We start from the raw sequence: 24,512 nt of genomic DNA, 5'->3' as shown, positions 1-24,512 counted from the left end.
GTAGATAACGCCCCATCCCTCAAATGAGTATCATTAGATTCATTCATAAGGTGGGACAAGTTAGAGACAATATAATGTATTCTAATACAATGAACTGCGACTAGGATAATCGTTCAAGTATTTTCAAACTTAAATTCGAATTGCGTGTATTTCAAAGCTATGCTCGAACTGATTTTTGTTGTTGCGTGCAATCTGGAGAATTTTTTAAAACTAATCGGCACCAACCTGCGAAGAAGCTCCGATCGCCCATAAAAGGATTTACGGTCTCTGATTTGTTTGTTAGTGAATTGTCACTGAAAATGGTAAACTTTTAATATGTTAATGCTTTAAACGTTTTATAATTATAGACATCATCATATCTGGAAGAAGGTGGAAATTCAGAATTGGCTGAGCTGCAAGACATACTCGCTTTAAAGGAGCAGATTGCTCTGCTGATGTCAGAAAAAGAAAAGGCTCGTAGTGACCTCCGCAGCGTCGAAGAACGTGTTAGAAGTGAATTTGATGACATTTTACAAAACTTGCGTGAAGATTTACAAAATGCAATGAATGAAAACAGAACGATAATGGCGGAAAATTTTATGCTGAAAAATGTGGACACTAGCAGTAAAAAGTCAGATGCAGTGGCTGAAAGAAGATACGACAATCGTGTACAACTTGATGTCGGGTCGCAGACAGCTGAAAACAAGGTGGAGTCTATTCAGAGTGCTGCAATGGCACCTTCCCAAGAGGCCTCGGCTCAAACTGACGTCAGTTTTGTTTATCAGCCTGCGGAGGACTTGAAACACAGTGGAACTTCAACCGATGAACGGATTAAGAGGTATAGTAGCTCAGAAAGACTTCCAGAAGTTGTGGAAGATTCACTATACAGCAAGATGGTGTTTGAGCAGCTGCAAACATTCTCAGATAGTGCTCTGGAAGGAGAAGGGTTCGCAGGCCACAGCAAGCTTGAGTTAAGGCTTGGAGAAGATGCTGAAGATGGGGACAAGTCGACAAGTATTTCTGATTTGCAAACAGAGATTGAGACTCTGAATACACAACTGGATCAAAGCAAGAAGCTCATCGTTAAGTTAAAGCAGATGGCAAAGAAGTACAAGACGGAGCTCAGTGAAGTACAGGCTGAGAAGTTCGAGCAGGTTCGTGTTTACGAAGAGGCAATAAATCTCACAAAGCAAGAACTGGAGGAATCGAATCTAGAAAAGGTGAGAAAGGAGCAAGAGATCAGGAGTTTAAGAGAGGAGGTCAGGGTTCTGGTCAAGGAAAAAGCTGAGATGGGGGACTCGATCAAGTCAAGAATAGAGGGAATGGTGGATGGCCATAGGAAAACACTGTCTGATGTAGCGGTGAAGAATGACCAAGAATTTGCAAAAAAAGATGAAGTAATAAGGGTTTTGTATAACTTAAGAGATAATCACGAAAAGAAGATAAAGGAACTTGAAGGCCAGGTTTGTTAGAAATTTTTTTATGTTTTTATTCAGATGCAAAGAATGTGTGAAATATCATAATGAAAGGTAGCTCCACCAGACGCATAAAATCTAGGAATATCGGAATCGAATGATACTATAACCATCACATTTCAACTCAAGAGTTAGTAAATGAAAAGAGAGTTTCATATATTTAAAAAATTTGTAAAATCGCAATGGAATCAGAAAAAAAATATGCTATACAGTTCCGAAAAAGAGCTAAAACTGATTACCTGGGAACACAGCTTTGTGAAAAACCTCTGTCCTTCAGCGTAATTTGATTATTTCTCAATAACCTTTTACACGTAGATTTTTTGGAGTTGCTCTTGATATGATGTCGCCTGATTCTCTGCGTGCCCAGTTCCCCTTTAAAACCGCCTGTACTTTAAAAAGGTGCATGGTTGTAAAAAGTTTCTTCTTATTTTATCTACAGCTACTTCAAATAACCGAGACAAAAGAAGGTCTAGTTAAGTTAAACGCTGATTTGAAGAATAAATCCAATGAGAAAGACACTGAACTGAAACATCAACTTGAATTATTGAATGAGAGTGAGGCGCAATGTGTACACTTGGAGTCGAGGCTGCATGCTGCTGAAAATGAAGTGTTGAAACTGAAAACGAGACTTGACGTAGAGAAAACAGATGCTGCTATTGACAATGCAAGATTCGACGATCAAGTGTTGTCCGATTGTGTTGAAGAACTAGAAAGGTATCTCTTTCGTACGTTAGATGTTGGAAAAAATCTCGATATTGGTAAATAAGAAGAGAGAAGATTCCGATTTTTTACATGGTCAAGTCGTTGGGGATCAAACTTCAGAAAAAATTTCAGAGTTTGTCCTAGAGCCCATAATCAGTTTTTCTACCCAGAATTTCAATCTGTTTGAAAACTGGTATTGCTAATTCAGACCTTCACTTTATGTTGAAATTTGAGGAATTCGGAAAATGTACAACGATGCCTGACTTGACTCCACCTACGAAAGAAAAGCCTCTAGCACCACAAAAACGCTCTGGAACCATTTTCATTAAAGACTCATTGCTAACAATGAGCCATTGCGCTACGCAAGCATCCCATAATGCATTTTTAGACAGTCTGAAATCAATTTTGGTTAATTCGTAGAAGTCTACTGCCATTGTTTGGGTCGTCGCCACGCTCGAAAAGGCCCATTGTTAGCAATGAGTCTTTGAGGTTGGGATAGGAGATCGACCTTAGCACGTTTAAGGTTTATGGCAGATCTGACCTCATAGCCCTGGCTTATCCTATACACAACAAGGTGAAAATAAGTAAAGATATGTATCAATGAAAAAAAAACTTGGGAACCCGTTAGTCGTATTGGGGTGGCTTGTATAAAAGGGGCCACATATGTTGATTGCTAACGAAGGAAACCTTACCAGGCTTTCTTTTAACGTAGGGGCTTTAAAATACCGTTTAAAACAGTCATTTGAGGATTTAACTACCCCTCCCCCTCGAGCATCCATTAGCATTTGAACAAACACATAATGATTATTATATCTTTGCAGGAGCAAGATCGAGCTTGAAGAAGCCTTTGAATTGATCAGAGCAATGGAAATACGTCAGACTGAACTTGAAGAGAATTACGAAGCTGAAATCGGAGAGCTCAGTAATGTTATTGAAGCCCACGAAGAAACGATCGCGGAAGCGGGCAAGGAGAAGTTGGAGATTGAGAAATCGATGCAAGAAATGCGAGAGGAAGTTCAGCGAGTTGTTGAAGAAAAGGATAGCATTGTAGAAAATTTGAGAAACGAGAAAAATAGAGTTTTAGAAGATAATGAACTGAAGTTTAATGAAAAGATCGAAATGAGTCAAAACAGCATTGTTGACTGTCAGGAAGAAATAACCAATCTTAGGAATAAGGTTGACTCGCAAAATGAAGAAATCGAGGTTTACAAAGCTAGAGTTGCGGAAAGTGAAGGCATGGCAAAAAGTTTCTCAGAAGCGAACGAAAATTTACAGGCATCATTAGCGAATATTCAGTTCGAACTTGAAGAGGCGATACAAAATAAGAACCTAGTTGAAGACAAACTGGCATTTTTTGAGCATCAGGTTGAAGGAATGAGAAATGAACACGAAAACCAGGTAAGCAGGCATCAGTTTGAACTGGATCAGGCAACAATTGCTGTTGAAGCATTGCGTAGAGGTATAGCTGAGAGGGACCAGGTAATAGCAGGCTTTGGAAACGAGATACATCTGCTTAAGGAGGACTTGAACAAGAATAAAAAGAAATCAAAGCGTCTAAAACGGGATTTAGAGACAGCGAAGCGATCAAGTCAAGAGATATCCGCTGGAATCAGAGTTGAAATGGAGAAAGTGGTTGATGAAATGCACCAAGAAAAGGCTAATCTTTATTCAGATATGCTGTCTAAGGAAAGAGAACTGCAAGAGGCCCGTATTCATACGGATCAGTTAATGAAGGAGAAGGAGCATTGGAATATAAGGCCTAGAGAAATAGAGTTGTTAACTGGGAGCTCTGATACAGAAAAACCAATGGGTGATACCGAGCGACTGAGCATGCAAGTTAATCAGCTGATGCGTGAAAAGGAAAAGGTAATTGATAATTTTGAGTTAAAAGTCTCACAACTGAAGGAAGAGTTATTCGCTATGGAGAAGGTTAAAAGAGGGGGTGACTTAAAGATTGCTGAACTGACTGCTAAACTAGATCACCTACAGCAGAAAGGAGGTTTGGCTGAGACATCAGAACAACAGGAAAAACTACAGGATTACAGTACCAAAGTAAAAAGCGTTAAAGGAGATTTTGAAGAGCTGAAGAAAGAAGCCAGTGGGTTTGCTGATGCATCTAAGCTTATGCTTGGTCAGCTGCAGAATGAACTCACAGGGATGATTTTAACAGCCGCACAAAAACAAAATGCAGAACAAGGAATTGTAAGTGAATCATGTAACGCTATAGTAGAATTTTTGACACATGGTTTCTTTACCAGAAGCTTGCGGGAAGCATCCAGCCCGAGATTTTAGTGTATATGGCCTGCACCGAAATTACAAGCCTTTAATTGTTTTCCCTTATTATAACTTAGTACTCATATCACTTATTTTACAAAATCAATTTTCTTTTATTTCCAAATTTTTAAAATCTTTAGAGTAGTCTAGCCATTCAAAGTAGAATGTTTATCAAAAGCTTTATTTATTCCTTTTATTCTGTTGAGTCCCTAACTTGCACCAGATTTTTGCATGTGGACCTTTTTCTGTATTTTTAGCACTTTTTGGCTATACAAAGTGATTCTAGTGTTACGCAATTTGTTTGAATCCTTAGGAAATGGCATAATCAGAATGTTTAATTGCAGTTGTTTTTTTTTCGAAAATGTCCTAAAGCATCCCGCATTGCTGGTCGTGTATTTTGGCGACGCAGCATCCCTTTTTTCCTTTAGATCTTGACACAAATCAATTTGAATTACAAAGGCTATATTTTACTGTGAAAGTCAGGAAAACCGTCTCTTTCATTAGATGCAACTATTGAAGATTTTTCTCTCCTTAGATATCAAGGGCATTTAATTCATTTTTGGAAAGTTTCTAGATTCTTCTCAAAATTGAAACAGCCAACTTTTCATATCCACGTGTTCCTTTTCTTGTTTTTAATTCCTCATCAAAATAATTATGATAACTTATTTTTGTATTTTGCTATTTCAGCTTCCATCACCAATGGCACCGTTAAGCCCTACAGTCGATATAGATGCAAGAAGTTTATCGCCTATAGACAGGTATGTATCCTATCAAAAAACAGTGATATTTTATAAGTCCTCCAAGCAATAGATAGATCGTCTCGCCCCAAAATACTTACCTACTATCGAAGGCATGTGCAAGCTACCTCCAATCCGCAAAATGCTCACTGCTCTTACAGGCTTTTGCCATATGTCTCCTCGGTAATATTTTCAGTGAGAATCATTTAGCGAGAAAAATTTCCCTTGAATATCTGAATTGCAAAAGATACCCACCTTTTGTGCTGATTTTTCGATTATTTTTATTTTGTCATTAGAGCGTTAAACTATTTTTTGCCCATTCGCTACCGAGATTCATTCATTAATCTTTCGATCTGCCAAATTTTAGATTGGGTGAAGATAACGGCGAACTGGAAGAAGCAAGGGAACAAATAGTGATGCTTGAGGTACTTTTATATTGGGTTTATTATTCATGTACATTAGGTAGTATAAAAGGTATATATTTCTGCGCTGAGTAGTTTCACATCTAACACCTTTTTATATGAAACTTTGGTGTTTTATGTCATCTCTTGAAGTTCAGAATGCTGGCGCCTTTATGTTCAAACTAGATTTTTCCATCAAATTGGTTTATTCTATGAAAGAGTATCCGGCATTGACATAAAGGACAAAAGAGTCACAATTTAAGCTTGCTGATCTGAACATGCCTCCGTGCTGGTTTGAGAAAGGCAGATTCGTGGGCTTTTGCTTTTCTAAAACCAACACTGTAAACTATACACAATTGCCCGAATGCCTGCTTATTACGAATAGCCTAATTAAAGTTGTTTATATTACCTTTTAAGGACTCCCTTCGAACATGGAAAGAGAGGTGTGTTGATCTCGAAGATCAGCTCAAGCAGCAAGGTCTGTTGGAAGAGGAACCATTCCCTGGTAGAAGAGGAAGTCGTGAGGTATTTCTGCAATAGAATGCTGGAATAATCAATCCTTTGTTTATGATATATTGCTTAGTGGTGTGAAAAATCTCTATATAACTACCTTTTTCGTTATTTGTACAAAGGGTGGCACAATCAGGCAAGAACAGTGCTTAAAACGGGCTATATAAGACTCACATTTTTATCGAAAATATAAATTATCCTTATTATAGAATCTAAAATATAATATCTGGGAGAAAGTTTTCATCATTATCATTTTTCCCAGTAACATATTCATCTTAATTCTCAACTATATCGCAATTTTTCAAAACTTTATTGCCTCTTCAATTCCTAAGGAAGTGTATTCCTCATTACTTTTTTTATTTTCAAACGTACGGATTGATGAATCTTCTATTGCTTTCTCTAAACCAATATATTTCCCTGCTTTCCCTTCCTCCTGCAAAGAACTGAAACCGTTTATGGCTTTTCCTTTAGTTTTTAATCAACATAGACGATGAAGGGCCTAGTATTGAATCTGCACGACCAGTTTCTGGTGCAAGCGCTCAACGATTAATGAAATACAGTTCATCTGGAATGCGTGAGTAGCTTGTTAAACATAATTGTAAAAAATTTACATTAAACTATTCGCTTCTATTTATTTTTTATTTTTCTTCTTTTCTTTTTCTTTCTAACTTTATATCATTAGCATTAGTTTCCACATTAGCCTTCTTGTAAAAAATATCTTTGTGAACCTTATTCTAGGATTCAAAACCAGAGCAAGATCATTATTATCCAGTTTCCTTGGGAGGCAAAGGTATGTTTTCGGCAATTATATCGTCTAAAAGCACCTCATGTGCAATATGAAACTATAATCGTCTGTCTTTAAAGATTTCGTTATCATTCTCGCAATATAACCTGGTAGTTCCACGAATCTTATTTTAGTCTCCTGATAAAGCGGGACGTCGTTACTGTACATATAAAGTATCATATTTCCACTAAAAATTTTTTGACAATTTTGAGGGGGGCGCTTTTTCGAAGGGAGTGCTTTTTCGAGGGTGGGCACTTTCTAAATTTTTCGTAATATTACTAAGTTAGTTTATTCTCAAAAATTGACTGTTTACAAGTCCTAAAGGGAAAGGAAAGCTTGGATTCCGCCTCGTTGTTCAAGGGACTTTTCATGCTATGACGATGGGTTCTTATCAAGCAACCTTTTTAATGGTGAACGATTAAAAATTAAAAAAGTTTTAAATTTACATATATAAAACGTCAAAACGAGAGTGCCGTTCATTACTTAGAAACTTTTCCGAAAGGGGCGCTTTTCCGAAGTTTGGTACATTTGAGAGGAAAACGGCACACGAAATTCAGTGTCGTTGGTCGCTGGCTCGAGTTCTACCTGGTTTTATCACTCTCACACATTTTCACCAATCATGTTTTGCTTTCAATCCTTCGATACTTCTTGTTTCTCTATTTTTATCATGTTTTGAATAACATTTCCTTCTTTTTTCCAGGGGGATGCTTCCTGTTAGGAGATTATTGCTAATGGCATACCTTTTGGCTATCCATGTTTTTGCATTTATGTCAATATACGGATTTCTAACGTGATAGCTTATAGAAAGAATTTAGATAATTGTCAATTCTTGAACTAGAAAATGCAAAATAGTATAGAGATTAGATTATTTAAAGTCGTAAAGATTATCGATTAACTAAAGAAATTGCTGTTAGTAACTTAAAATAAATAATAGGGATTAGTAAGTAAAACGGTAAATTTTACATATTGGCAATATCCATGAAATTTATAGAATTAAAGTTGTTGATAGAAATATAATGAGGACTTTGTCTTTTACTATCTTTTTCTGTCAATGTTGTTGAATTATCTTATTCCATAAATCTCCATAGTCTGTTGGTAATCAAAGAAAGAACTTTTATTTAGTTTATTTATCGTAATTCGCAATTAGTTTTTCAGTTCATTACATGTCATGTGACCCAAAACAAATCTTTGATAGAACTATTGCATCGTTATGTCCTGAAACAAAAGCTTCCTTTTCGCATTTGAATTTATGTCAATAGATTCTGTTTAGTTTTACCATGAAGAAATATAAATCGAACGTTTTTATTCCTGCCTCTGTGAATTTTTTCCATCAAGACACTTTGTCGACCAAATCCTACAGCATAAAAAAGCTTGTTTTGCCTACTCGGTATTTTCTTACATCTTTGAGCATTTTGGCAGGTCTGCGTCTAGGGATGTACAAAGCCCATGTACTCTATGAGCAAACACCATGTATATATAGAGACCTTGGTGCAGTACCTCTTCTTCGCCCCTTCTTTAAAGCTCTTTTTTGTCCATGAATATATATGATTTTTGGGCTGCATTTAGGCCCAATGACCGTAGTGTCTAGCTAAAAATATTGTTGTGGTTATGCGAATATTGTCTGTACTTCATGCTTGGAAAATCATAATTTTGCCACTTCTTTTAAAGAATTTCTTTGAACATGAATATATATATATGATTTCTGGGCTGCGTTTAGGCCTAGTGACCATGTAGCTCTATAGTAGCATGAAATCCATGCTATTTTGTCACAATTATACCAGGGCAGCTGCCAATATGTCCGAAATTTTAAGCGATAAATTAAGGAGATCTTTGTCGACGTCACGTTTATCTTGCAAAACTGCTTTTCTCTGACATTTCAAAGCTTGGATTCCTGTTTGTAAGTATCTCGGGAATCTCCATTCTCAAAAGCAGAATGGGTAAGGGGCGGTTAATCCCGATATATTCTAATAGAAATCCACATGTTATGTAAAGCTACTGTTCGTTTCTGCCTATGCTCGTTTCTGTATATCATATCAATCTAATTTTATGACGTCATAACTCAAACCCCCTAGCAATAGCCTACGTCCACAAGGACACCTCCCCAGCAGGGGATTCTTTTGCGACATTTAAAATTTTTTATTTTGGTATCGTTTTTCTTCTTTTTGCACTATTCCCCTTCCCACCCTCATGGCAGGGCTCTTTCCCCCTTTTGTGGTACACTTGGTTGATGCAAGGTATATTCCCCACTGCCCCTACTTAGCCTTCATTGCTTTGAATATGCATGTTACTCGAGTGTGTTGCATTCAATTCAACTTTAATCTATCAATCAATGCTTCAGTTGGAAGATAAAAAGATCAGACAACTTTATTCTTTCATTGCAGGTACCAGGTGCGGGTTTGATATTTCCATCGAGATTGTGTTTCTGTGAAAAACGTGCTTTTGGCTAAGTAGATAATTAAAAATGAGTGAAAACTAAAAAGGAAAGATTTTTTATTTTTATTGGGAATTTACTGGCTGTGTTAGCGAAGAATCGAAAGATTGAAGAAATATGCTGATCAATCGAGGAGTTATTTTGTTTTTAATATGTACTATTTTGTTCGTTCTTGAATGTTATTCAAAGGCATCATACCACGGGCCTGGCCATCGCAAAGGACTTTATGGAATCTCAAAGCGAAAGCCTAAGAAAAATCTCGATAAAGCACTCAACAGCACATCATCAAAAGAACCTTCGTCTTTGCCAGCAACAAAAGCAGGGTCTGGAAAGGCTGGCGAAAGAAAGGTTGAAGTGAAGGGTCATAAAAGAGCGATTATTGAAGAACTGCACAATGAAGAGGGTAAGAGCTCTGCTGGAGTGGATTACGCAGATTTTGAAGGACCTAAAAAGCGGGATGTCAGCTTGAAAGAAGTTAAGGTTGGTTACAAGAAAACACTGAAAGACAAAAGCCCTGAAAATTCAACTCAGGTTATTGAGATTACGGGAAACCTTACAAGTTCTGAGCACTCTTCAAATCAGAATGGTTATGAAAAAGAGTCGAGTAAAGCCTCAAGTCGTGAGGATAAGGGGACTGGGCAGGAGAACAATTCGAATGAAGCCCGTAGTGCCAGTTCGAATATAATAACAGATCTTAAGGTACCCCAGATGGGGGCAGCTATTTTTGGAAACACACAGAATAACAACGGGTCGGATAGCAAAGAGGCAAGTGCAGATGGAAATTCCACTTCTGAAGTGGCCACAAAGCAACAAGAGACACCGGATACTCGGACTTCCAGTTCCAATATGATTACAGATCTTAAAGTGCCAAATATTATTGATAAGATGGTACCAAATGGCAGCATTTCTAGCTCGAATGGATCACAGGTAACAGATGGTAATGCTTCAGAAAATGTCAACCAAAGGAGCCCCCAAGTGCCAAATCTTGGGGCGTCTATCGTTGGAATTGTGGATAATAGTAATGGATCGCAGTCGATTAACAGGGGAACATTGCTTTCAAACAATACAGCTGAAGGCAATAGCACGGATTTGAAAGAGAGACAGACAGAAGGAGGCGCTGATTCGAAACTGAAAGACTTTCTCGATACGTTAGATGAAATCGCTAACACGACAGCCGAGACTGCGAGGCTTGTGAACACGCTGAGAAATGCTTCTATCGCTCAAGAAAAGGGGGCTGGGAACCAAACTGCAAGCGCAGCTACAGCTGACTATACGGCAAAGGCTGGTAAAGATGTGAGTGCCAAAAAGAAACACGAGGTGAGAGTGGATTCAATTCAATACATTTGCATTCAAACTTTCTTTAATTGTGGAGTGATTACGAACTTTTGTATGTCGCCTTTGATAAAAGAATTATGTTTCACAAATAGGCCGAAGATTAAGACAAACGAAAAAATTACATGCACTTGCCCGACCCTCTAACTATATTTGTCACTACCTACTGAGCCTGCCATCGTCTCCAGGGCCTGATCTATAGAGCAACGTAGTAAAATCTTAAGTAATCAGCATTTTTATGAAAGGGAATCAATCCGTACCACCTTAAATAATGATGGAAATTGTGAAAACGATTTGCCAAAGGTGTCAGGAAGGTAGGAATAGACAAATTCCGAATGAAAGCTATGAATGAAACTATGATACCAATAGTGGATCGTGGAAGAAAGGGAAGATTGATCGGCTCAGAATATTTCTTCAGTTGACGTTGGTTCTAAAGTACCACGTGTCACAAAATACAACGTAAAGAAGCATCTTGGCCACATTTGTAGTCTGTGCCACACAGTAACCAATTTTTTTATAGCTAAAAGTGTCTTCACATTGATTTATTTCAGATTATTGGTCCCCATTATTACGAACCTGAATGTGATGATAAGAAAAAATGTCCTGATGGACATTACTGTAGAATGTACGTGTGCGTGGAGTGTCATCGCAGTAAACACGCGTGTACGCATCGTGAGCAATGCTGCAACAAAATGGAATGTGTCTACGGAAGATGTGAAAACAAACCAAAGGGAAGTCCAGGTAATATGGGATGAATGCTTTTCTAAGAAATAATGAATGTCGTATGAGGGCTGCTGTTTTCTAATAATCATCTAAAGGAGATGCAAATATCTGGCACCCAAACCATACTCTCCTGTAGCCCATTTATCCATTCTATCACTTAGAATGAAAAACCTACTTGGAGAACTTTTTTTGGGATAGCCAACCTCCCTTCCCATACACTTTCGTAAGGCCTTGGTATACATAATTCTTCTAGCAATTGATAAAAATGTATTGAATGGCCCTTTTAGCAAAGTTTTTAGCATTTACTTTAGGAAAAATATTTTAAAAGTAGATAGCCATGAATTGATGCACACAAGCCACCTTTTTAGCACGACAATCCTTTGTTTTTAAAAAATTTTAAAAGAGTACCCCCCCCCCCAGTTTACCCTAAATGGCCAAATTATTTGCACCTTCACATGTCTGGTAGGTTTTTAGATTGTAATATTAAGCTCTGTTGGTCTGTCTTACTGTCCCTATTGGCGTGCAAACAGCTTTGGCTGATGTGCTTTGTCCAACTAGACCCTTCTGTTATCTTTCAGGAGCATTCTGTGAAAAAGATAGTGAATGTGCAGGAGAAGCATGCTGTGTCCTAGAACCGACCGTTGACGAGGAGCATTCGATTTGCAAGCCAAAATTATCAGAGTTCCATCAATGCTCTCCTATTCTATTTCGGAAAATTTGGATTGGCGATCATAAGCCTGAGTGTGGCCCATGCAAAGGTGGATTGACATGTGTGCAAAGGGGGTATGTGATATCTTACCTATAGCTTCAGCTTTTGCAATAAAACTGAGTCCTTAATTTCAGGCACGGCGGAGCAGGGGCCAAATATTAAGTATTAAACTACCAGAAAAGCCTCTTTTTATGCGGTTGTAACCCCCCCCCCCCCACTTTTTTAGACCCCCACTTTTCTAGACGCTCCGCGGTGCCTGAATTTTGCTATGATGGAAATAGCCCAGTCATAGGCCAAGGAGAGCATAATGGAGCAGAATCTTCCGTCAATATCCTAGTTCCTCAATTCACCCTACTTATGGCTATGTTTTAGGCCCATTCGACATCTTCCTATGGTTACCGACATGAAGGTATCGGTTAAGCACGTGCTTGCTCTTTCATGAAATGGGTCATAGCTTTTTATCTTTTTATCTGTTTGTTTACTTGGGCTTTTCATACAACTTGGTAAAACTTCATATTTACCAAAGTCTTTGTTTTCAGTATATAAATTTTCAGTCTATGAGCTACAGCAGACATGTAATCGAAACGAAAAAAAAATTCAACCTTCAATAATAAAAAAATCTCGAATCTTTTTATTACAGCGTCGAAGGAAATCATGAAGTTTGCATGAAAAAGTCTTAAAGCTACAAAGAAAAGTAGAAAGACGCAGCAAAATTGCTGAAGGTTTGTTGAAGGCAGCCTCCAATTTAGAAAAACCCTTTACAGCAACTCAAATCATTTCTAAACATCGAAGTTCCCTTTTGGCTTTTAAATGCTAACTCGCTTGTATCAATTCATCATAGGATAGAAGTCCACGTTAATTTTATTTTATCCAACATTCATATACTTATATGACGTCACTCAGTCCCAGTCTGTACTGTTGCAACTGCTCTCTCTTAAAAGAAAGGTAAGGTTAATTGAATGATTCATTCAGGCCTGCACTATTTAGAAGGACGCGCGCATCCAAGTTCATCGACACAATTAACTGACAGGCGCATGTTCCCAAGATAAATATTTACTTTTCGATACGTTTACAAAAACGAACTTCGAGTTATGGTTATAAAGCTTCGATTGGCAAGATACCCCTTTTCATGGAATTTTGACAAGCATATTTTCATTGCTGCATAATGAATTTAGTTCCAAGTTGCAAAACATTTTTATGCAGCGTTTAATGCCCTCTTTCCTAAAAACATGAAACACCAAACATCTCTGCAGGGCTTTAGAATTGCTCCTTGGTACTTCTGAATTTCGTTATCATGGAATTTTTCTTATCTTTCACGTTTAAATTCATGTATGACAGTAGGCCCCAGCCTATTATAGTGTACCAAGCGGTTTTTCGCATACTGAATGACGTCACCCCATTTTCAGTGAAGAAATCAATAGGGTAAAGTTCATACTTAATATGTTTAGCGTATTCCTTGCATATTAACCCACTTTTTGCAATTGTGTTGTGTGATTTGTATATCATCCTCAATTGTAACGTAAACATTTTAAATCTTAAAATTCGCAACTTAAACAAAAGTGCTTCTCTGTTTAGATTTACTCTTTATAATATAATCTTATATATTAAATAACTATTTCTTTTACAATTAACCTTTCTTATCTCTATTTTCAAAACCTTAGAAGCATATGTAATTTTCAAAGTATGAAAATCCTTCAATGCTCTCTGTAGCTTGTTAAAAATCTTTTTCATTCAACTCCGTTTTCCAAAAACACACAATCTATGTTTGTCAAAAATTTACGTTTGAAAATGCTATACGACTTTGCTTGACTCCTGAACTTACAAAAAGCCCATTATTGGTACCTAAAATAGTGTCTAAAAAAACACTGGTGCTGACAAAGAAAAGTAACCTAAACATTACTTGCCATCTTTTTAAGAAACCAAGCGTTAAGTTAATTAGTCGCGGTAATGGAATATCTTAAGTTTTAAGAATATTTTCTCCAGTTTAAACTTTGTAACTTTAAACTTGCTTAAGTTTTAGCTTTGTAAAATGTAACTTGAAGACATTTTAAACATAAAAACTTTTTACACTTAACTAGAGATCATATTGAAACTTTTTTTTATAACAGAAGAAAATCAAATAAAACACAGATAGATCAATCGTCTAATTGTAGTAAATAGAAAGATATTTACAGAAAATTTCTCAAATGTGAAATTTTTATTACACACAAAGTTAAGCAGTCGAAGAATGCTTTTGACAGGTTATCTATCTTGTTACTTTGATACTTTTAAACTAAAGAGGTTAGAAAATAAAAAGAGATTTAGCCATCCCTGTTTTTGTTTCTTAATTATAAAGCCTTTTCGTGTTACTTGAGATTTTAAAATCATGTTCTTGAGATTTTGAAACTTGATAGACGAAAAGAGTTGACAGTAAAAACGTCTCCTTGGCCTAAGATGAAGTATCTTTAGTTAAAGTGTCAGAAAAAGAAGATCGGACTACCATTTTAGATGCCTCTTGCAAAGGCATGTTTATTGCAAATGCTAGTGATGGCATTTATGTGACATCTAATATCTCCAGATATTCTAAAACCTCGATTGTTGTTGTAACAGTAGACAAAGCCTCCGGAAATTGCTTCTCGGGTCCATGCAATCAGAACATTAGAAAGCTTTTCAAAGCCCTGCTTCTAAGCAATTTCGTGCTTTAACCGTTTTGTCAACAATATAATTAACCCTGCTTACAAAAGGTAAGACAATATGCAGATTTTAAAAACTCCCAGAAGAGCTTACTTGTTATACACTGTGTCACTTACACTGTAAGTCAGTTCTTCCACACACTGTTGTGCAAATCTACTAGATAAAACTAGAGCAACTTTTCTTGAGAAGACGTCCCGTGACGCTTACTAGCTCCAGTTAACTGTAGCGTAATACAGAGTAGATTTTATAAGTTACTTATCGTCAGTTGGGTCTTTAAGGGCAGATCGTGCTGTTTTTGCTTCGACTGTGATTGGACCAAACCCTACATGCTCCTTTGTAAACATAAACTTCCCATCGGAACCCATTTCGATTTTGTTTCCGTTTATATCGATTTTCGTATCCCTCAAATGTCCACGCTTTCTTTCTTCCGCTTCTTCTTGCTCCTGCTCCTGCCTGCTTTCATCCTGGTAAAGCTCCGCAGCATCCCCTTCTGAGCCGTGAATTTCCTCTCTGTAGGGTTTATCAGGACCAGTGAAGCCATTCTTTTGTAAGTACTGCTTCTCTGCCTCTTTGAACTTATCGTTAGTTCCGTCTGGGAAGTATTGCTCTGTTTCATGCGGATTATACGAAGGTGGCCGGTAAAAAGGAGCGGGTACATAATTTTCGGGACCGCTCATTCTCTCAAAGTCTCCGGTTGCATCTTCTTGAGGTGCCATGCTGTTCCTTGAAGTGAAGGTATTTTGCTCGTAAGTTGCTTGGGGGAGGTTCTCGTCCATTCCATTCTGTCCAAAATTTTCTCCTCCATTCATCATTGGCAGTCCGACTGACCCTCTAGCTTCAGGGACATGTTGTTCGCTCTCTTGAATTAGCCCGGGTATTGAAGGTTGATGGTCCCCAAATGATTCCTGACCCCTTTCTATGTTAAATGGCATTTCTCCACGTGAATATTGGTCGCCACCTTGCTCATTCTGCATACCTCTTTCGAATCCTCCTGCAAACCTTGCATCTGGGGGGCCTTCCTCTCTATTATCGGAAATATCTGGTTGCATTGCTTGCATACCATTAACCGGAACGGCTTCCATTATTGGCACTGATTTGAACCCTAGAAAGGGTGGGCCATTTCCAGGTTGTATTCCATATTGAAACCTACCCTTTGCTGGAAGTCCCGGCTCCCCAGTGTACTCATTTGCTCGCATTTGTGCGAAAATTGGATTCATCGGAACTCTGATGGGACTTCCAGCAAGGATTGGATCATAATATCTTGGGCTGGCTCGTGTACCCCATTCGTTTGGTCCATTAAATGATCTCGCGTTTCCTGGTTGAGGCTCAATTGGAGCAGGAGGCAAACGAAAGGGGTTTTGTCTCGCCATTAGTTCTCCAGTTCCCATCATTGCCTGCTGGCTTAATCTGTATTGCCAGGGACCAATGCCAGGTACGCCTGTAAACATAGCAAGGGGCAGACGGTTTTGCTGAGACCCAAGTATGAAATACCTTTTTTTACTGGAATCTTTCGTGTTTTTTGCGGCTTTTGACTTATCAGTAACATCTGATGCAGGCTTAGGGATCTCCTTTCTTGATTGGGAGGTAGTTGCACCCTGTTTTTGTTGAATACTGCTCTTTTTAGTGGAAAGTTTTGTATTGACCCATCTTGGAATCATTGCTCTCACTTCAGCTTGTTGTCCTGCTTTGTGAAAACTGTTGCCAACGGGATCTGTTTCGCCCAGCTGGCTTGGCGTTGTTGAGTAGAAACTATTTTTAAGTGATTTCCAGTCTAAATGAAATTTGAAATGAGCATTGAAGTGAGTTTAGAAAGCACATACTTAAGTTTATTACCAAATTGGAGCTTAAAGATGTAGGCTTATAATTTGTAGGTTTATTTATAATCAAAATAACCAGAAAAAAGTGAAACAAAAATTATGATCATAAACACTTAGAATAGTCATGTTATCAAAAAAGAGAGCCCATTACTAGCTTTAGGTTATGTTTGGCACTTTCAAAATCAATTATTAAAATCAAAAAGTACTTTGCCAAAATATCACGCCTTCGAATGTAGACGAGTCACAAAATCGATCATGCCAAGAGCTGGCGGGCCTGTCCCTCGCCCCAAGTCCCAAGTCCCTTGTCACCCTTAAAGATATATGGCTATGAAAAAAACAGAAGGTACTCACATGCTGCGAAAGGGTTACTCGTTTTCTCTTTCGCACCGTCTACTCCAAATTCTCTGTTTTGTAATTGAGAATCTCGATAAAACGTGTCTGGGTTTCCTCTCCCTTCACCGTTGCCAACAGCCTGACTTATATCATTCAATTCCATGTTCCCCAAATTCTTCATCTGTCCATCGCTCATATCATTTAATGTATCCTCATACGACAATGAAGAGGTCTTAGAGCGACCGATAAATGCTGGGTCCGCATTTCGCATACCCTTATCGTAGATTCCGAGGTATGGATATCGAGAGTGTGGCTCAACCAAACCCGAGAATGATTTTGAGTCTGTTGATTCCCCTAGAAATGACGTAATTGGCTTAGCGTAGAGCCCAGACCTTATTGTGGATAGTATATCTTGCGGGCTCCCATCATTGGCATATGATATTGTCTGTCTTGTTGTAACTGCTGCATCTTTTGCAGCTTCAGGCGTGATATGGTATCGCTTGCCACCACATATGAGACTGTTGCCTAAAAATAAAGAGACTCTTTTAAAAGGTTCATTTTAGTCAAAATTCTTTCCACTATAGACTTCCATTTTTAAGGTCATATTATGGTCTTTATTATTATCAAATAAACATGATCGTTATTCCAAGCAATTTTTAGTCAGATGGCAGGCAAAGTCAAGATATAATGGATCAATACCATCACGATTTTGTAAAAGAATAAATGATTTTCTGACTGTTTGAAATAACTATCATCAACAGGGCCGTTTATACTGTAAAATATCCTTGTTTGCGGAGGCTAAGACTTAAAATATATTTGCGTTACTAAGAATTTCGTAGAGGGTGCAACATGATTTTATGCACCCACGCTTTCTCTAGTTACACCAATGCTTACTAGGGAAGTTACCCACCTAGAAGGATTGTTAATGATACAAATTGTTGATACAATACTGAGATTTGCTGAGGGCTTGGGTCTTTGACAACAAACATCTAACTCACATTAACAGCTCGTGAAAGATAAAAGTTATCAGTTACAGTAGTTTTTTAAAATTTATACAATCTACAAATATATTCACTTCGATGGTGCCAAAGAAAAGCCTTGTCATTAAAACCTATCTGTAGCTCTTTCGTTAGCTATATCTTTAATTACATTATACATCACTTTTAGACTCCGATGATCGATTTGCCTAAAAACTACATGTTTTGAAAAAATTCTTCCATGTTAACAAAACAGAGTAGATAGAACAGCAAATAAACCGTGCTAGTCATGCGAAACTGTTATTCAGTGGTCTTAGAAGAAATTTATATTATGTAGATGTAGAAAAACCAATGATAAAATGAAACAAAATGAAGAACACCAGAGCCTCAAAATATCCAAAACAAAAAAATCGTACCAAAGTTATATGGTTCTTAAAAAAGGGTGTGCTATTTAGTACGTATAGCTTAATTTTTAACTTATATCCCTTCGTTGACCTGCCTTGTCAAAAGTATTCATAATGTTTGCAATGTTTAATATATTGATACCAGAGATAAGTGTCACATACCTGTTACTATAGTTGTCTCGTCAGAGTGGAGCCTACATCGTACAATGCTTCCAAGGTCTCTGATTGTCTCGAATCTTCTCTCGAGGTTCTGGAAATTTCCGAATTCAGCCCTGAGTGGATGGGACACGGTGTCTTTTTTGTGCAACTTTTTCAGCCAGTCGTGTCGTCTTCTGGATTTCGTTGCTTTTCCAAAACTCTTTAATTGACCGTACAAAGAGATTACGAAAATGCCAACCAGCAAAATACTACAGACCTTTCTAAGCTTCTTCATCGTTTCATTATTGCTTTATGTAGAAACTTTCAACATTTAAATTCGTTTATTGTGAAAACAGCTTCAGAAAACTACTCGAGCCTCAGGATTTTCTCCTGCTGCAGAAATAAGCAGGTGCTCGTACACATATCTTTCACGGATCAAAAGCTCTGCCAGGGGCATATGCGATAAATACCTCGTTTTCACCAGCATAAAAACAATTAGGTTTTTTTGGTTTCCATCATTATAATGTTAGCTTCAATACAACAAAAATCCACGTATACGAAGCATAGTGTCTGGAACCAAGGGGTGAACATGTTCTTGCTTTTGGGATGTACAATTCTATGAGAATATTGTAAAGAAAGTATGCAATGAGCAAAATTCATAGAATATTTTTTGTTAAGCTTTCAGCAAAATTTACAGAATGTTAAATATGATTTTGTGCAACCATAAGAGATTTTAGAAAGTTTAAGGTACTTTAAATTTAGCTTCTTTTATGCTCACAAATTTGGTTCTTATATGCATGTTTTTTGCAGTTTATATTGAATGAGGGGGGGGGGGGTCGGGGTGGTTAGAGGACGCCTGCATCTTGTCACGGGTGCAGTCAAGATAGATTCAAGCACAAGGACTTCAAGTTTTATTGCATTTTACGTGTCTTTGTCTTAACTTACTACAAAAGGGAAAACGATTACATTATTGATGAGAGAAATGAGTTTTGCAGCCTTTTGAAGCCTCAGAAATCGGCTGAAGATGTTTAAATAAGGGCTCAGACTCAGGACTGCACAAGACAAAGCACAAAAGATGAAAAGCACAAGACTCAGGGTTAAATAGATAAGAAAAAATATCGATAAAAGCAGTAGGACATGCTCTCTGCAGACTACAGGTCAAATTAATCTACCAGTATATCTAAAATTTCCTAATTTTCGTAGCTTGACCCTCCAGACCCGGCGGTTGGAGGGTTTTCAAGAGTATAATTTACCGACGAAGACATAAATGAAAAGATATTGAAGTCCTATTTTACCTATCGATGGGTGATTTTACCGACAAACTATGATTTTGTGAATCAACTGAAGATTTACCGTACAAATCATGAAGAACTGGGGGCTGTCATATTTCCGACACCCTCTCTAGCTATGCCTCTGAGTTCCTGGTACCAATCTGAATGACTGCAACTTTATTGATAGTTATTAATTTTTGCCACCTGTCAGACTGTTGATAATTTTTGCGACACATAGGCCTTTATGAAATCATCAGTACCATGGGTATATTTTGGTATTTCTTCATAGATATTTTAATTACATGGAAATATTAGGTATTATTAGAATATTAGAAGTATTGGAAGACCTGATTGCCCTAGGTCAGCCCAGCATACAAAATGGAACAAACCTAAGTATTTCTTTGTAAAAATTATTTATGTGTATTTCTTGTAGCTGTGTTTTTAATTTTGTTGTGTTACGTGTTACGTGCAATTTTGTTACGTATATCATTTTCGCTTTCACTTAGGCTCTGGTATTTAAAAACCTTCTGGTCAATCATTGCTTTCACGAGCTTCCAAAAAATTCAACCAATATACACCAAATATCATCAAATGCATGGGATCAAAATCCACGTGTAAAACAGCCTCTATGGGGGGCTAAAGGGAGTAAGAAGACAATTTTACAATGCTGGGTCTCAGTGTAGAACCTATGACGCGTACCCTGTGGTGATAACGATGGTAAAAATGACAGTGGTCATGGCACCAATTATTCATGGTAATGGCACCAATGGCAGTGGTCATGGCGTTGGTGTTGGTAGCTGTAGTTTTGGTGACAGCTGTGGGATCATAAGAACTGTGATTATATGTTTACCACAATTGCTTTCAGGGAGAATTCAAAAAGTCTTCTCTTTTTTCATTAAAATGCTATTATAAACAAGCTTATATACAACTATTTTTCAAGCCAATTGTATTAACAAACATAATGTCAATGATAATTATCAGCGTAAAGATGCTATGGCAGTTAAAAACGGTTATATTCAGTACAATACCTTATAGTAAATATTTCATAAAATAATAAACTCGCTTTCATTGAAAGTAAATACCATCTTTGGTTACATAACAATCTTTCCTTTTCCAGTCTTGTTTCGCGACTGTGACTCATTACATTTGGCTTATAGTTGATTTTGAATGAGAGCTTCGATTGTGAATTTATGAGAGCTTCGATTTCGAGTTGCGTTGTAATCAGTTAGGCCCTTTTTGCTTTAACTAAATGTTCTGCCCTTTTTTGTTTTTATTCTTCTTCTATTTTTTGCTATTGGAATACGTCCCTTTTTATAGCCGTCTTCATCGCCATGGCCGGGAAAGTAATCATCATAATGATGTCTATGGAAATGACGATAAGGGTACCAATAATATGGGCGGTGTATTTGATGATGATATTGTCTGAAGTGTGGATGATGGTCGTGATATGAGTCTCCTCCGTAGTATACAGGTTGGATGGGATGCACTACTTCCGGTGGTGCCATAAACAATTGGGGCATATTGCCTATAACTGGCACGTGTTCAATATGTTCTTCCTCATGAATATGTTTTATCTCTTCAGGTATCGATTCTACTTGTAAGGAAGCTGGTCTTGCTTTTACATCAATTCCCTGATCGCTAGTTTTGACTTCGATTTCTGGGGATCTATCGTCCATATGAAAGTGAGTTGGTTGTCCCCCTTTCTTTTCACCCCCATGGTCACCTTTGCCATCTTTTCCAGCAGCGCCTGCATTTGGCAGTGCAGCCTTCACCGAGTTTAGGACAGACAAAAGCTTTGCCACGAGAGTTGGAGAAAGAGGGGCAGTTGCTCCAAAACTAACTATTGCTGATAATACCAGAAAAACAAGAAATATCTTCATTATGTAGGCAATGTTTCACAACGAACATTCAGATATCTCTGATGAACATCTGATAAATATTGACCTCCATAGGTCTTTATATACCTTAAACATGAAACAAATTCTTCTGAAATAGCTTCAATTGAATTGGAACCAATATCATCTGCATTTATGAAGTAGTTTTCACAAATTGGGAACTGCAGTATCTTTGTGGCCTAAATTTGGCAGGTCGGTGCAAATATTTACAGATGTCAATTTTGTTTATGACTTGAGCTAACACGGTACCCATGTAAACATCATGTGAGACTGCCACTTACTCAGTTATCACTGAACGCGCACGCATTCTTTTTGCTCTTTCAAACAATGATTGAGTGCATAATGTTCACACTGAAACGCTCCCATTCTATCTTAAAGTCAGTCTGTCCCCTTCGTGATGCTCAGGAAAATTACGCTATGGTGGTTCTTCATTCTGATTGTTTATTTGTGCATTGAATCAACGAAGCATGAATATCGTGGCCATGAAAAGAGATTGTGAAAACAATGGGGGACCGAAGGTTAATCAAGCGAGACAGACTTTAAACTACTGATTGCTCGGATGCATTCAGCTGTATTATATTATATTGATGATATTTTTGCAGGTCTTCCTTCGTGCAGTATGGTATGCCTACTCTACAACTTTTGCTTGAAATGCCATATTCAGGACCCATGTTTTGTGAATGCAATCCTGTTTCAAAAATGCAAATTTTGTAGGTTTTTCTTCCCACAAGATGAAATGCTAAAAGTCCATAGGCCCCCCAAAAGTAGAAACCAGTTTTGTAATGACCTAATCCATTAATATCGAGCTAATTACAAGGAATATTATGTTTTAACTGACATTTAAATCATCACAAGCAATCAGTGCTTGACCGATCAACTAGCCCAAATTTTGTGGGTTTGACTCCCTGTTTCTCAGGAACACCCCCTCAAACACTTGATCAACATTCAAATTCGCAATCTACGCCCAAAACTACATTAGAAAAAGTTAGTGTCTTCAATTCTCTGCTCGGGTGACAAGACAATAGCCTCCCTCCAGCCTCTGGACTGATACGCTTTGCTTTACAGAAAAAGACTTGAATATAAAACAATATGTATAGAACACATGTCTAAGATTTGAAAATGGCTTTGAAAAAAGCAAATATTTCGTCGGACACTCCTCAGAGTATAAAACGTGAGAATAAGGATCCGAAAGAATTATAATTCAAATATACTTTATTGTTCATCACAGTAAAATACCTTTTTTTAACACATAATGTTTTTGTATGGTCTGCGACGCAGGCTATGTTTTAACTAACCAAAGGAAAAGCTTCAAAACTAAAAGAAAGAAAATAACTAAATCAAAGTTCAAGCTTCGAAACTAGACACAAGAAAATATCTTAACCAAGACAACAATGCTGCGGTAGCCCTCCTCCTCATCACTGCCGGTGTCACATGCGTTTCGGTAACCTGATGCAGTTAGGTCCTGAAGCAATTAAACAATAGGGTACCAAAACGAATGGTGGAATTTAGCATACAAGACGGTCCAGGTACACAAATGTTCTGGTTCATATTGTTCAGAATGGAAAAAACACTCGAACTATTTTTAACAAGGGGTTAAGAAGCGGTGCTGTGATTTCCCTTGCTAAGAGTAATGGCGAATCCATATGTTTTCGTGATTGACAAGTGTGAAATTTCAAACACGAAAAGCATTATGGTCAATTTTTTTACTCATGTCATGACAACGCACTTGCACTTTGATGAAATCACATGATTTGAAACATATTGCATTTCACAATTGTACAATTTTGCACAGGCACTTTTGCATAGGGTACCAAAACGCATATTACACCGGCAACCCCCTACTTTGCTACGCCCCAGAGTATTTAGGTAAAGTTAAACTAACTACGTTGGAAAGGATGAGCCAAAACTACAATGTATTTAGCTAATTATTATAGATTGTTGATCCAACGATAAATTCCTGTTAGTCACACAATAATGAATTTATATTATAAGTTTAGGACATTACCTGGTCCTTTTTTGGTACCATTAAAATGATTCAAGCTAATATCCCTGAATGAATTTCTATGTCATTATTAAAAGTAAGATTTTTAAAGAAACTAGATCGATAAATACAACCCAAAACCTTCAGTAAATAGATGTGCCTTAACACAAAACATATTACAAAAAATAAAGAAAATTTTTTTAAAAGTCAATATCTTGTTGGAACACCATCATTAATTATCTTATATAGAGGCTTTCTTTCTTGATTTTTGCCAAATTCCTCCATGTTCTTCTTTCTGTCCAGTTCAGTTCGTCTGAAAAACCTCTCTCGAGATGTTTCGATATTATCTTTGATACCATTTAAATGACGAATTCGGTAATGTTCGTATTCACTTATTTCTCTGTTTTGCCTCTCCTCAAGTTGATTGGCATGGTGTCTTAAAACTCCCATACGATCTTGATGCCCTTCGACGGTCAAAACATTTTGTCTCTCCCAATGGAAATCCGAAAACCGCTCCATTAGTCGGTCCTGCTCTTTCTTTGACGGGTAATTTTTTGCGTAATCAAGTTCTACAAGTGATTGTTTCAAAGGACTTGGATTTAAGTCTCTTTTAAAGTCTTTTATTTTAACGTTGTGCTCCATTTGATTCATATTGGCAGCGATTTTAATGTGGCCACCTTCCTGAATTTCGATGATATTAGGCCATGTTTAGTTATCCATGGCAACCTAGAAAGCTATTTCAAAACGAGGGGCTTGCTGTTAGGAAAGAGGCTCAAAGTTTGTTACTTCGTAAACAGTACTTGGAAGTTGGAAAGAGTAAATGTTTATTTGCGAAACGTTTTTTAGGATTTTAGTACCGAAACAAGATATATTTAAATATATTTTATTGCTCATCACAGTACCATTTAACGAATGTCAGTTTTTGTTCATAAAATAATAAGGGGAGAAAATGCCATGACCTAGAAT

General features: G+C 37.4%; 3 protein-coding genes across 3 annotated transcripts in view; 2 read left to right on the top strand and 1 right to left on the bottom strand.

Annotated features, from left to right (window-relative positions):
• Positions 1-7,860, top strand: part of LOC135696620 (uncharacterized) — a 28,083-nt gene extending 20,223 nt beyond the window's left edge. Inside the window, exons 13-21 of the mRNA XM_065216082.2 lie at positions 348-1,442; positions 1,894-2,168; positions 2,978-4,358; positions 5,118-5,188; positions 5,535-5,592; positions 5,986-6,093; positions 6,550-6,652; positions 6,817-6,868; positions 7,563-7,860. Coding sequence (XP_065072154.2) covers positions 348-1,442; positions 1,894-2,168; positions 2,978-4,358; positions 5,118-5,188; positions 5,535-5,592; positions 5,986-6,093; positions 6,550-6,652; positions 6,817-6,868; positions 7,563-7,656 — 3,237 coding nt within the window. The 3' untranslated portion in view covers positions 7,657-7,860. The remainder of the gene's footprint in view (positions 1-347; positions 1,443-1,893; positions 2,169-2,977; positions 4,359-5,117; positions 5,189-5,534; positions 5,593-5,985; positions 6,094-6,549; positions 6,653-6,816; positions 6,869-7,562) is intronic.
• A 1,177-nt stretch (positions 7,861-9,037) lies between these two features.
• Positions 9,038-14,166, top strand: LOC135696682 (uncharacterized). The gene is made up of 4 exons (XM_065216171.2): positions 9,038-10,610; positions 11,177-11,366; positions 11,927-12,131; positions 12,698-14,166. The coding sequence occupies exons 1-4, from the start codon at positions 9,411-9,413 to the stop codon at positions 12,735-12,737; spliced, it is 1,635 nt and encodes a 544-aa protein (XP_065072243.2). The 5' UTR covers positions 9,038-9,410; the 3' UTR covers positions 12,738-14,166.
• A 25-nt stretch (positions 14,167-14,191) lies between these two features.
• LOC135696662 (uncharacterized) lies at positions 14,192-18,821 on the bottom strand. Its single transcript, XM_065216138.2, has 3 exons — positions 18,424-18,821; positions 16,899-17,405; positions 14,192-16,501 (listed from the first exon to the last, which is right to left on the bottom strand). Exons 1-3 carry the CDS (start codon positions 18,692-18,694, stop codon positions 14,982-14,984), a joined length of 2,298 nt encoding a protein of 765 aa, XP_065072210.2. The 5' UTR covers positions 18,695-18,821; the 3' UTR covers positions 14,192-14,981.
• Between the last annotated feature and the right edge of the window lie 5,691 nt (positions 18,822-24,512).

The sequence above is a fragment of the Rhopilema esculentum genome, chromosome 17 (genome assembly GCF_057945365.1).
Source record: "Rhopilema esculentum isolate cy_ngs chromosome 17, ASM5794536v1, whole genome shotgun sequence".
In the NCBI taxonomy this organism is placed as follows: Eukaryota; Metazoa; Cnidaria; class Scyphozoa; order Rhizostomeae; family Rhizostomatidae; genus Rhopilema; species Rhopilema esculentum.
Note: the sequence above shows the minus strand (reverse complement) of the source record. Positions and strands in the feature narration are given on the sequence as shown.

Coding starts and splice junctions, on each gene's coding strand:
- LOC135696682 (XM_065216171.2), top strand. CDS start 9,411: ATGCTGATCAATCGAGGAGTTATTTTGTTTTTAATATGTACTATTTTG. Junction 10,611..11,176: donor GTGCCAAAAAGAAACACGAG/GTGAGAGTGGAT, acceptor GATTTATTTCAG/ATTATTGGTCCCCATTATTA. Junction 12,132..12,697: donor TTGACATGTGTGCAAAGGGG/GTATGTGATATC, acceptor TTTTTATTACAG/CGTCGAAGGAAATCATGAAG.
- LOC135696662 (XM_065216138.2), bottom strand. CDS start 18,694: ATGAAGAAGCTTAGAAAGGTCTGTAGTATTTTGCTGGTTGGCATTTTC. Junction 17,406..18,423: donor CGAGACAACTATAGTAACAG/GTATGTGACACT, acceptor CTTTATTTTTAG/GCAACAGTCTCATATGTGGT. Junction 16,502..16,898: donor GAGTAACCCTTTCGCAGCAT/GTGAGTACCTTC, acceptor AATTTCATTTAG/ACTGGAAATCACTTAAAAAT.